A 13,281-nucleotide genomic window follows, 5' to 3' on the forward strand; every position below is an offset into this window, starting at 1 on the left:
GTTATCTGCCACCACATGTTGTCATTTTGGGATTGTATATTGAAGTATTTCCCGGATCGTATGTGTTTGTCATGAATCCTTGATCACAGCACTTCAGATGTCCGAGTGCTGATCGAGAGAAACAGGCAAGCTGGAAAGTTTGGGTCCACACATGTATCTTCAAGGTGGGATCATTTTTGCATGGCTTCTTTCAACACTAGTTACTCTTTTTTTTCCCCATAGTAAATATTTTCATGTATTTTGTGCTATTTCTTTCCAGCCATTTAGTACCAGAGTAGATGGTAAAACATAATCTTACTGAGTGGTAACATCCTTTTGTTCCCGGAAGGAAACGGGCAGTAACAAATCTGGATGTGCATTTGACAAATCTATGAACACAGTTTACAAAACAGTTTTCAATAGTTAAAAATCAATAAGTAAAAGTCAGTATTTATGGACTGACAATGCAATATTTGCAGTTGATTCTGTTTCAGGTGGTGGTTTCAACAAAATTAGCAACTTCTGTATTCATTCATTCGTTTTCCTAACCGCTTAATCCAATTCAGGGTTGCGGGGAAGCTGGAGCCTATCCCAGCTGTCTTTGGGCGAAAGGCAGGGTACACCCTGGACAGGTCGCCAGTCCATCACAGGGCAGCTTCTGTATTTATCAAAGTCATTTTTATTTCCTTATTTAGAACATGAAGTAAAAAAATGGGTGTGAATTCATAAGTGGATAAAGTTTTATTTGAAGATGATTGTCTGATGGTTTTTCTACTCTCAGCATTTTCCCTCACATATTTCTCCTTTGACTGAAGTCTCTCTTATGGACTCACTGTATGCCATGCAGTCAAAGCTTCTGACCAAAGTTATTCCCTAACACTGTTAATAGGATTCTAATTTGTTTCTTACAGAGAAAAAGCAAAAGAAATGTTTTCCCAAAGTACAGTGTGAGAATAAAAAACTGCACAGAAGAGCTAGACTGTGGTGAACAGCAGGTGCATAATTATAATTTACTTTCAACTCTTAACAACTATGATAGTTTTCAAATGCCAAATTTTTTATCTCCTCATGGTTGTTTTCTCTTTTTTCATTGTTGAAAAGCCTCATTGAAACTGCAGGTAAAATGTTTTAGTGTAACATTTTAGAGCAAAACTTCCCAGATGGTATTTGCCATAATTACCAGCTGGCATTTACATTTAATCAACTTAGGAAACAGTTTTATTTAGTTTATGCTATTGTCAAATTATCTGTCGGTGATGACTGATTAACTTGAGCCAATTAACACATTTTTATCATTGTATGAATCTGCTTTTTTTTTTTACAAATGCTACTGACTGTACAGTCATGTTCGATGTCTGTTTTGATTGCATTTGCAGTTTTTTTGGGACATTTTCTCTCATTTAAATCAATGGATAAACTATCAGGTGTTGGTTAGCTACGCACAGAAAACATTCAAAGTCTATACATGTGAATGCGCTTCAGATGATCAAACATGACCCTCTTTGATGAGGATTTCTCATCCAGAAACCAGTGCCTGAACTTTTCAGCACACACACACACACACACACACACACACACACACACACACACACACACACACACACACACACACACACACACACACACCTCATATGCAAGGACGGACTAAAATGAAGTTAATTGTTGTCCCTGTCTCAAAAAAGCATTTTCCCCTGACTGACTGTTTCGCTCCCCTACCTCTTCTCTCTCCGTCTGCCTGGTTGTCTCTCTCTCTCTCCTGCACATATTTACATGAGTGGTAGATGAAGTGAAAAAGTAAACATATAATTAGGCTACATTACTTTGATTGTTTTCTTTTCAGATTATGCCTGCTGTCATCTCTGCGCTGCAAGAGAGGGCGAAGGGCATGATGCGATTGTACAAGGGGATGTTGAGGGAGGGGCATGTATCGTGAATGGTGTGCGCACATCCATGCGCACGTCTGTGGTTGTGTGTGTGTGTTTATGTTGGAGTGTCCTGCTGTGAATCAAGATTGTATTTCTAGCGGGGCCTAATGTTTTATTTACTGAGTGTTAAAAATGCCTAATTAATAATCCCCCAATCTGCCTGACAGTGTGAAAGAGAGAAAGGGAAAGCGGAAGAAGAAAAAGAGATGAAGAGGAAAGCTTAGCTCTTTTAACAGCCCACAGAATCTGCAATCGCCCCAAAATGAACGAGGCAAACTATAGTAAGAAAAGAAAACAAATCTTCTGCTGATTCTTTTTAAAAAAAAACAAAAAAAAAAACATGTCAGATTTTCTGAAAGTGACCAGAGAAACGTCTCAGTCCAGAGAGGAACAAAACATGTCAACTTAAGTCTTTGTTTAAAAGGAAAAGGAACAAAAAGAATTACAGAAGTGCTGAGATTTGAAAAGATAAGGATATTTGAAGATGTAGTCTGTAGCAAGTCGTGATGTTATCCTCTTACCTGCATCTAAAACCAAATTAAACAAGCTCCAAGTTTGGTTCTGTATTACTTTAGCTATAATTGTTTTTCAGAGACTAAGGGGAAGGATTTTCCCTCATATATAACCAATATATTCACCTGGATTTATTTTCAGTGTAAATCCAAATTTAATCAAGTCCTTAAATGGCAAAAACTGCCTGTGGAAAATAAATTGACTTTTGTCAACGGAATAGCTCCACCAAATCAATTTTCAAGATGTCACAGTTGTCAGCCCACCGGTCAACTCTCTATACGTACCTCTTTTTTATTTTTTTAACCAAAGGTAGCATTTTAAACTATGGTTTAATAAATGGTTTGTTTATTAAAGGCAAAGAAAGATGCTGTTAGAAGCAGATTCTTTTCCCAAACGCCAGAAGAACCGTGTTCAACTTCAGCGTGTTAAGCCTAAAACATGCCAAGATCCAGGCTTGCATGCATCAACATCCGCTGTTTGTTAGGTCACACGCCACTGTGACGACATGAAGGGATAACATAAGACCTAATATCTGTTTAACAATGGGATTATATGTTAATTTGAATAGTGTCCCAGTTCAACATCTATCCACTTTTTCATGCGGAAACCTCCCATATGATGGCTCACCATATACATTATTTTCATTATTTCCTTGGTAGAGTATTAGATCTAAATAGTGTAAAACATACAATGTTGTTATGTGAACCCCTCTTTTAAATACATTTTTCAGAGTAATTTTAGTTATATATCTTCTGACCTTAAAATAAAGAATAGTAAGAAAGAGGAATGTTGAAAATCAACCTGTGTGGAGGTGGCCTTTTTGTGTGTATGGGGGTGGGGTTCACAAGGTATAAATGTCAAGTGTCATGTCAGAAGCTTCCTCTCTTTACTTCACAGACGACATGGCTTCCCTCCCTGATGCTTTCTCCAAGTCTTTAGTGAAGCAGAAAAACAGTGGGGGTCATGGAGAGTGAAGAGTCAGACAGCACGAAGCTCAAAACGTTGAAAAGAACAGAAGCAGTGAGGAGCGATGAAGAAAAGACAGATGAACAGATTTTTCCCCCTTGTGCTGTTTTATCAGGACCAGTTTCTCTCAGCAAACTTTAGCCTGTTTTATGTGTGTTGCAGGGTGGTGAGGTGGGACTCTGAGATGGATATTTCTGCACTAGAAGGTCACTTTGATATCGTCATGTGTGCAGACTGGTAGGTACACACACACTCACACACACACACACACACACACACACACACACACACACACGGTTACATTTTAAAATTTCTCAGTGCATTTATGGCATTCACTCTTACTTTTGCATGATAGTTTTCCTCCCCCCTCCTACTAAACCAGTGTCTGGACCTTCTTCTGCCTTGTCCACACACTCACACACACACACACACACACACACACACACACACACACACACACATACATATGACCAGATGCCTGCCTGCCTCCATTTTACACCAAATTGCCTCGTTTTCATGCTTGGTGTCCCAGCAAATGGATGACTTAGACAAATTGCAAATAATTGCGCCTTGACAAGGAAGGAGACTCGGTAAGATAAAGGAAGAGCTGTGGTTGGATGGAAGGAGGAGTAGAAATGGGGAGAGAGAGCAACATAAACATAGCAATTAGCCCATCGGTCTTTGAAATGCAGATCTTGGGACCTATCAGGATTTCTTTTCTTCTTATTCTTTTTCTCATACATGTGGAGTTAGCAGAGCATCCTGTCAGAGTAACCTGCACAATGAAAATTGAGGAAAATATGAAGACAAGTGGGAATCTTTTTCGAAGAGATTAACACTGTGGGAAATATAAAAAATAAAATAAAAAACAACTTTAGGTTCACATCCATTACAAATCAACTTACAGTAGTTTAAATATGAAAATATTCTGCATGAATTTTGGAGTTTTCACTTGCTGTTGTAAAGATAAAGTGAATGGTTATTGTGGTAATAGTTTAAAGTGTTCCTAAGCCCACAATGTGATTTCCACTGCAGAAACTTGTCTGTTTGGAATGAGGCGTTGCCTGGCTTTTCTGGTTGTTTTATCGGCAATATTTACTGTAGATGATAAAATTCCCAATAGTTATTTGTAAATGAAACTATATTATAAACGGAAATCAACAAAAAATGAACAAATCTTAAATATCTTTTTTTTTAAAATGTCTTAACCTACAACTCTGTTTCCAAAATTAAAAATTTTGAATAAAATGTACATGCAAATTCAACAATTTGCATATATTGTAAATCAGAATTTGCAATGGAACAGACTAAACAAGGGAGTCATTTTACTGGTCATCTTCACTTTGATGGCAGACAAAATGTCTCAAATTCAGTATGTTGGAACAGAGGGCAACAAAAGGATGGAAACATAAGAGATGCTAAAAAGAATGAGCTGGAGATTCAACTGAAAAGGTTCATTTTCAGGTCAGTAACTTCCGTAACTTGATTGTGCTTAAAGAATAATGCGGATTTTCAATGTAACATTTTTAAAATTCAGATTATTCCTTTATCTATAGTCCCTAATTTAATCCAAATCTGCAGACATCTATGTTGTCTGAACAGTTTAACCATGCCTTCCACAAGCGCAGGTTAAGCTGAATCAAATGCAGAAGCAGCACCAACTAATCTGTGACTTTTATAAGATTTAGAGTATTATGATGCATGAATCTGAGTCTGTGGAGCGATTCTGTAGCCATTTGAAAAAAATCTGGTCTTACTGCAGTTTTTGGTTGCAGTCTCTCCTAGTATCCTAATTGTTCATGTAGGCAGTGATGTGGAAACTTTTAGGAGGAAATACACTGTGCACTTTTACAAACACTAAATCCGTTTGCATACGTGTCTATCTGCGCAAGTGTGTGCAAGTATGCTAAGTGCAGCATTAGCAAATGGCATTATCATTATTTTAATGTCACGGTCATTACAAGTAATAGTCGGGTACAACACCCAGAGACAGACAGAGCGCACGCAGCTAATCGAGGATATTTTACAGTGGACTAGTGCATACGTGCATGTGTGTGTGACAGATAGAAGCAAAGTGTATTTGAAGTTTTGACATTGCAGGTTCTCTTGCCATTTATCTCTGCAGAGATCCACGCTGTAGTCATGGCTATGCGTGCACGTACGTGTGCTGGAGGATGTTTTTCGGTGTGGTCCCATCGTTTGTGCGTGTCTATGCGAGCGAGTGATTGTGTGATGATTGCGGCGCTGATGGTTGAAGAGTGAAGGCTGACGAATTAACGGGCACATCATTGTGATGATCACCTTCGAAAAGGTCAACAACAGCGACTTCTACTCCAATTAATTACAGCTCCTACCGGTTGCAGTGGATCCACTGCTGAGAGGAGAGGGGAGTGGGGTATGGCAGGAAGAATTTGGTGTAATATTGTCTTTTAGTTTCCTATTTTCTGCCGCTTTCTTCAGATGTTCTGTCTTTTGTCGATGAGACGATATTATGCAAATGTTAAAATGTCAAGTGCTGGAGTGTTTGAGATGTTTTTGAAACAAAAATCATAACCTGGCCCAATGATAAAGATGGAGATCCTCTGTCTTCAACAGCAATTTCAAATATTACAAATTATAAACTACAAATGAGCCACAATTCATAAGTGCAGATGAACTTTGGAAAATCAGTGGGTTGGATGTATCACCGCCCACCACCAGAGAGAAAAGACAGAAGCAGAAGCAGCAGCCATGTTTCACAATGCCCAGGTATTAACTAGCTAGCAAAATGTCCTAAAGAGAACAGACCACAAAAGTCATGACAGGAGTTGTCCCACCAAATATTTCCTGCCTGCATAGCATGTAGACAGGATCCAGATAAGCAGAGTTTTAGCACAGTCCTTCACTGCGACATTAAAGCTGGGGTAGGTAGTCTTGCTCAGACAATTTTTTTTTTTTTTTTTTTTTTTTTTTTTTTTTTTAACTCTGGATGAAGTGGTTCCTCGTCCTGATAGTAGTCTATAGGTTTTGTAATCATGAACAGTAAGAAATACACTTAGACCCCTCAGTTTACCGTAAATCTGTAAAACTCTGATCATTGCAAACATTCGGACCAAAATGAAGTTGTTCATTTCTTATATTTTATAAGTTGTTTTCCCGGCTCCCCTCCTCCCCCTCCCGCAGTGCATACCTGACAGCCACACCCTGCTTATAAATAGCATGTTAGAATGAAAATACAAAGCAGTGAAGAAGAAACTTGGAAGGCGAACATGGCTGAGAAAATGCAGGAAGGATTTCCCGCCCGGCTTGGTTAATTTGCCTCCTCCTGCTAAAAGGCCGAGAAAGAGAGAATCGTTGATGGAAAAAGCTGCGAATAAAAAAGCCTCAGATCACGCAAGGAGCAAAACCAGAGCGGGAGGAGCCAAGACAGGGCGCCACTTTCACATCTTGATATCTCCCCAACATTACCTACTCCAGCTTTAACCTTTGTTTAAAGAGAACAACTCGCACTATAACATACATGAACCAAACATAAGTCAGGAAATTTGGGTTTGGTTGATTATTTCCTTGTTGTAACAATGCTTGCTGGTATTAGATGTTAAAGGGAGGAAAAAAATGTCTTTATTTTTCTTTTTAATGGGACCACATTTGCAAGACCCATGCACTTTTGGGATGGGCAGCAGAGTTGGATATGTGGTGAAAAACTTCAAATGCCAAACAGTTTACTCTGTTAATGACTCTTCTTTGGTGTCACTTTTTGGGTTGGAATGTTAAATTCTAAAGAAACAAGACATTTTGGCAATTTTACAAGTTAATTTAACTAACATTGGATAAGATCAGCAGAGCGGAGTGAGCTGCCATCCGTCTTACAAACGGTAAAAATGGATCGATCTTGTCTCTTTTTAGCTTTGTGTTGTTTATGTAGTTTCTTATTTAGATATGAAGCATGCTCACAGTAATGGCTGCTTGATTTTTATATATAACACCTTGAAAAGGGTTAGTTGTTTTATTTTGTCTTTTGACTGATGATTCAGTATGTAAAGGTTTGCTATATAATTGTGTTAAACAAAAGACTGTAAATAAGGAGAAGTATCTAAATAAGCCTTGGGCTTCCTGCAGTTCCTTCTCAAATAAGGTACACTGTTATACAAATATGAAATCTTTTGTTCTTGTACTGTATGAATTTGAGATTAAAAAAAGGAGTTTAAAACAAAGCCATGATACGAAACCAAACTGAACCAAGTGTTTTTTGCTCAAACTTAACCTACATTTTCCATACTTAGTTATCTTATACATTTTTAAAAATGGTTTTATAGATACCTTTTGCATAGTCAGAGATGCTGTCTTTGAGTAGCATAATGAACAGCAGCTATTAACATAGTGAGAGAGGCAAAGGTAAGGCTGATGTCAATACACTGCTACTGGATCTGATTCGTTAAAGGAAAATTCACAGTTTGGTGTGTTTAAGTTCAGGAATAACTTGTTATTCAGGAACATGAGACTCAGTGTTGACCCTTGCCTGCTGACTGTTGTAAGTTTATGGTGCATTATCTGAAACTTCATTTACAGAAAGAGAATGGATATTTCGCTGAAGTTTGAGAGAGTGATTAAAAGGGATTCACGTAAAGAAAGCTGGTTTTCAGGAACAGTGTTTCGTTCTGCCTCACATTTGTCTGTGTGTGTCTGGCAGACACAGAGATGCAGAGAGGGGATTCCTGCAGTGGGCATGCGGGTGGCAAAGAATCTTTGGCTGGGATGTTGGCATGTCTGCCTCCCCCAAAATCTGTCCATGTGTGGGCAATAAGATAAAGCCCTGGGCGTGTGTGTGTATGTGTGTGTGTGTGTGTGTCTGGATAACAGTATTTGTGTACACTTGCATTTCTTTATTTTTTCACCATAATAATGTTATCTGCATATTTTTTTTATATATATTCCATTTGGGACTCTTACACTGCATTGGATTAGTTTAGAAATGTTGACTTGTTACTCTTGTATTAACAAAACAGACATATTTGTCGGCAGCTTTGTGTGCCGACTTGCAGCAGTGGCGTCACACAGAAGGTCACAAGTATTTAATTACAGACTGTTGCACTATTGATGATGATGCATCAGTGAATGAGTGAGTGCTGTTGGGTTAGAAAAGAACATAGTTTAATGTATTTTACAACAGAGCAGTTTTTGTCCAACTTTAGTAAAAATGACCTTTTTCAAATAAATTGCATGGATTTTATCAATAAAAAGAATTTGATCTGCATGCCATGATTTCTCATGCTGGGAGCCAGACTGCAAAGAGAAAACATGCACTAATTCCACAGAAAGTTAGCCTTCACACAACCACATTACTGCCTAAAAGCTCTTGTGTTCATAGTCATCTAGAGCTCCAGTAATTCTGCCTTTTTTTCCCTTCAATTAAACCAAAATATTACTTTTAGAGGTTGGTGGAGAATCTCTACATGCAATCTCAGCTGCTCTGTGAATTTCCTAGAAACTCAAGAAATGAAATTTCAGTCTTGATGAAGCTGTACACCAGTAAGTTTTTATCTTAGTAATTCCTTTTAACCCTTTCTACTTAACACTAAACTCCCCCCTTGGGAAGCAAATCCTAAAGATGAGGTCATTTGTTTCTACAGTCTCACCCATCCAGCCTTGAAAAAATGTTCTTGTGTGTGTAAGCAGAGACAAATATAGCAGCAATACTTTAACATCCACACGCCCACTTTGTCCATTGACCTGTTGTCAGTTTTGTCTGGAGTTCACTGGGTTGTCCTGGATGGGAGGGGTCGCCGTGAGACAATAGGAGTCTGAACGTCTGGGTGCATCCAAGCTGACCTTACGGGGGTAACACCAGTCAATTTGGCAGTATCAGTCTGAAACAAAATACCCTGTGAAACCTGGGTAATGAACCTTTTAGAAGCTTCTTTTTGTGACAAAATCTTAAAATGATTAACAAACAACTTTCTTCCAAAGACATAGTAATGTCTGATGGAAAACAGGCAAATTCATGAAATCAGACACACACATGCTGCTGAAAATAAAAGAAGTTTGGAAATTTTCTGCTGAAAATACACTATAGAGAAGTAACTTTAACATGCATCTGCAATGACCTGCAGAACTTTCGGACACCAAAAATGCAGTTAATTATTAAATATACTGAATACTTTTTCAAATATTAGTCTAAGCTGAATGAATTAAATGTGAGTCGCATTCAAGGTGAAACTATCTGATTGATTATTAAATTAAAAAATTCCAAGTCCTTAGAAATACTTGGATATCTGTTTTGTTGCAATGTGAGTGTTTGTTAGTGGTCACAGCAGCTTTTTGTGGTAAACTGTTGCCCTTCGAATGACACTCTGTCCTTCCCTTGGCCTCAAAGTGTGTGTGTGTGTGTGTGTGTGTGTGTGTGTGTGTGTGTGTGTGTGTGTGTGTGTGTGTGTGTGTGTGTGTGTGTGCGTGCATGTGTTTCAGATGTTACCTCCACCCAGCGAGCTCACTTCCTTATTTTTCTTGCCACTCACTTTTCCTGTGAATTGATATCTGTGGCAAAATAAACCAAACAGAAACCTCTCACCTTTCAAGTCAAATAAACTTCACGCCTCTGCCTGGCCTTGGAAGAATAATAAACTTTACACATGTACGTACACATCCTGGTTGTGCTAAGGCTTTGTAAATGCAATTTGTCTGCTTTACCATTTTGCCCAAATTGTTTCCTTTAAAAGCTACCATAGAATTAAATGTCAAGCTGTTTTTTTACAGAGTAAACATGTTTTCTCCCACATGAATACATCTAAAGAATATATGTGTAGCTATGAGCAGAGATGTGGTGGGAGACTCTCGCTACTCGCTGCAATCAGAGGATTTTGAACAAGCAGAGGTCAGACTCTACAGTATGACTGGGAGGTCCAGATTGCCACTCCACCGGCCAGTTGGATGGATGTGCAGGATTATATCAAATCTGCACTGTATTGTTGCATTTTAGTCAAATTACTCCACTCTCATCTGTGATAATAGGGACACTCACATGCATACACAATCATGGCATATTACTTACTTGCATAATGGATTGAAATTTGTCATTGTGGGTAGATAGACAGGTGTTATTTTGTCTCTTTGTGTGTTGCTGAGTGTGTGTGTGTGCACTTTTATTGCTCGTGTTATGTGGACCTTTGTTTATACCTCCCATCTGGGGACAAAATGCATGTGAGAGAAATAAAACTGCTTGCATCCAAATGAATCTATCATGTTCATATTCAAGCTTTAACCAGTACCAAGGGTCCACTGATGTTGGGAAACATTCATTCATTACAGGTTAAGATTCCATTTTTTGACATTTCCTGAAAATTTCATTTAAATCTGTCCATAATTTTTTTTAGTTATGTTGCTAAAAGACAGACAGACAGACAATCCAATCCCGCTGTAAAAAGGACCTCCACCCTGATGCAGCAGAATGGGAATGTTTTCTTAACAAGCTGCATTTATCTTAAAAAGTTTAAAACCAGTAACTTGTGTTGTATAAGTAAGAATTAAACAAGGAGTTGTGCATTAAACGGTTATAATGCACGACGCGGACTCTAGAACACCACAAGGCGAAGTGCATTATAACCGTCTAATGCACGGATCCGAGTTGTTTAATCCACTTATACCATGGCCCCACACAGAAAAGATTTATGACAAATTTTTATTTCTTTTTTAGAAAACTTGCTAAATATGCTAAAGTACAAGAACAATTTCATGTTTGCCTCAATGTAGTTTTTATGCTGAACGACTGTTGTCAAACTACAGCACGTTTCTCTCATTCACCTGTCAAAAGTCAGCTGATCTGAATTGGTTGATTAATGCGTTGCTATGGTGACGTCCTGTAGCGGAGAGATATTACAGTGATTTAACTTAAAATAAAGCACTCCAGTTGTCATTAGAATGATCACTGACCATGGTATGACTCCAGTTAAACCTGTGGGAATTCAGTTATGCTGTATGAAGCAAGTTACAGTTAATATGCACAAAAGTAATAAAATGTTGACATATTCATCAACTTATTTAAACTCAACGCTGATCATTGTGTGTAAAGCAAAATACACAGAGCCCAGATGGTCTAATTCATCTATAGAAAACCGTTTTTGTTATGTAACATGCTGCGTGCATGTGTTCAACATGCAGTTGGTTTGATTTTTCTGGAAAGTGATCGTTTGATTTTGGACCCTCTCTGCCAGCGCATGTTCCTGGTATTAATTCTATTAATTCAGGATATTTTCCCAATGATTTCATGTGTCTTAGTAAAAGTGTGCATATCCGTACAGGCCCATGTTTGCTGTAGGTGATGGTATCTTTGCACGTTGGGTTTTCTGTCGTTCTTCATTCCTCTCAGCACCTCGACGGCCTCCCGAAATGAATACCCATGGAGACTGAGACGTAAACAAAAAGGCTGAGGATCTTACTCATGCAAATTGTTTTTCTCCTCCTCCCGTTGGTGGATTTATTTGTAAACAAAAGAAAATAAATAGCCTGCTGCTTTATCTGACCCTGCCATCATAGGAATGCATTCTAACCTGTCTCTCCTCTCCCCCTTCAGTTTGTTTCTCGACCAGTACAGAGCCAGCCTGGTTGATGCTATAAGGAGATTACTGCAACCCAATGTAAGTGTGTGTGCTCGTGTTTGTGCATGTCTACTGTATATATCTGAGCTTATTATCCACCCTTTAAATCACCTCCCCCTTTTTCAGTCATAATTAGGCTTTGCCCAAAACCCTACACACATTAATAGTCTGACAGGATTAATATCATGTAATGCTTTAATGCTTATTATAAGCAACTTGAATGCATCGCTCTGATCTTCGGCTCTCTCTTCCTTTTCCCTTAATCATGAATCCAAGGCAACTTCTCCCTTTGGGCCTTGCGATAAGACCCCATGCTGTGACAGCCAAAGCAAATAGGAGAAAATAGCAAAAGGCTGGAAGAGATACGGGCTGAGATTTCTATTCATCTGAGGGAAAAGAACAGACGCCAGACTGGTATAGGAAATATCAGTTTAGGAAGAGGTGAAAAGGGATGAAGATGGGGAGAAGAAGTCAAAGATAACAGTGAAAGGAATGAATGAGTAGGGAGACTGGCGATGGGACAAATGGAAGAAGGAAAACCAGAATGAATAGGTTGTAATAGAGTCATCATGTTACTGTTCTTTCCACAATAATTATTTTAGACCAATAGTCTGCAGTTAGTCTAAGTCAAAGGTTTTTCCCCTTCTCGCAAAACATAGATGCATTTTTTTAAATACTAATGGACATTGATGATAAACTGTTGCCCTTGAATGAATCAACGACGGACAAGAAAAGAAAAACAGCCAACAACAACAGAAAGCAAACAACAAACCAGGACAAAGCCTGTCGTGCCCTGAAGGCCTGTAATACAAAGCTGGATTTTCTCCTACTGATGTAACTTTGGGGTTAACCCTGGGTTTTACTATGCTGGTTCACTTCTTACTGGGATAAAATCACCATGGTGACCTTGGCTGAACTTTAACCTGCTCCGACAGGTTGTTTTCTGGATGAGAGTACAAACACACCTCGTCCTGACCGATCAGTTCTCCTGAAAGGTGGCTTTACATTTCTTTACATTCTACAGCTGTAGGTGCACGGATCAGGAGAAGAGCACTTAGGAGAGAAAGAGTTTTAGGGACAGATGCATCTTAGTGACACAGAAATCAAACTTAGATTTATTTAAACGTGTTCTTGACTTGTTTTCTGTTCTGTTCAGTTCACTAGAACTGCCTCTGAAATGAGGAGCATATCAATGATCATCCATGGCAGAAATGCATCTTTATTTCTGAAGAATCAAGGTTCTAAAAGTACTTTTTTAAATGTTTACAAACTCTAGAGGTTCTTCTGCTTCTGCAGTCTCTCATTTAGCAAGTCATCAAGTCCACACT

At 38.6% G+C, this 13,281-nt stretch overlaps 1 protein-coding gene across 1 annotated transcript in view; it reads left to right on the plus strand.

Moving 5' to 3' along the window:
• camkmt (calmodulin-lysine N-methyltransferase) overlaps window positions 1-13,281 on the plus strand; it is a 130,214-nt gene that overhangs the window by 100,423 nt on the left and 16,510 nt on the right. The window contains exons 7-9 of the mRNA XM_079249256.1: window positions 98-164; window positions 3,546-3,620; window positions 11,929-11,992. Of these exons, the coding sequence (XP_079105382.1) occupies window positions 98-164; window positions 3,546-3,620; window positions 11,929-11,992 (206 nt within the window). The remainder of the gene's footprint in view (window positions 1-97; window positions 165-3,545; window positions 3,621-11,928; window positions 11,993-13,281) is intronic.

The sequence above is a fragment of the Telmatherina bonti genome (assembly GCF_933228915.1).
Source record: "Telmatherina bonti genome assembly, chromosome: 11".
Classification (NCBI taxonomy): domain Eukaryota; kingdom Metazoa; phylum Chordata; class Actinopteri; order Atheriniformes; family Telmatherinidae; genus Telmatherina; species Telmatherina bonti.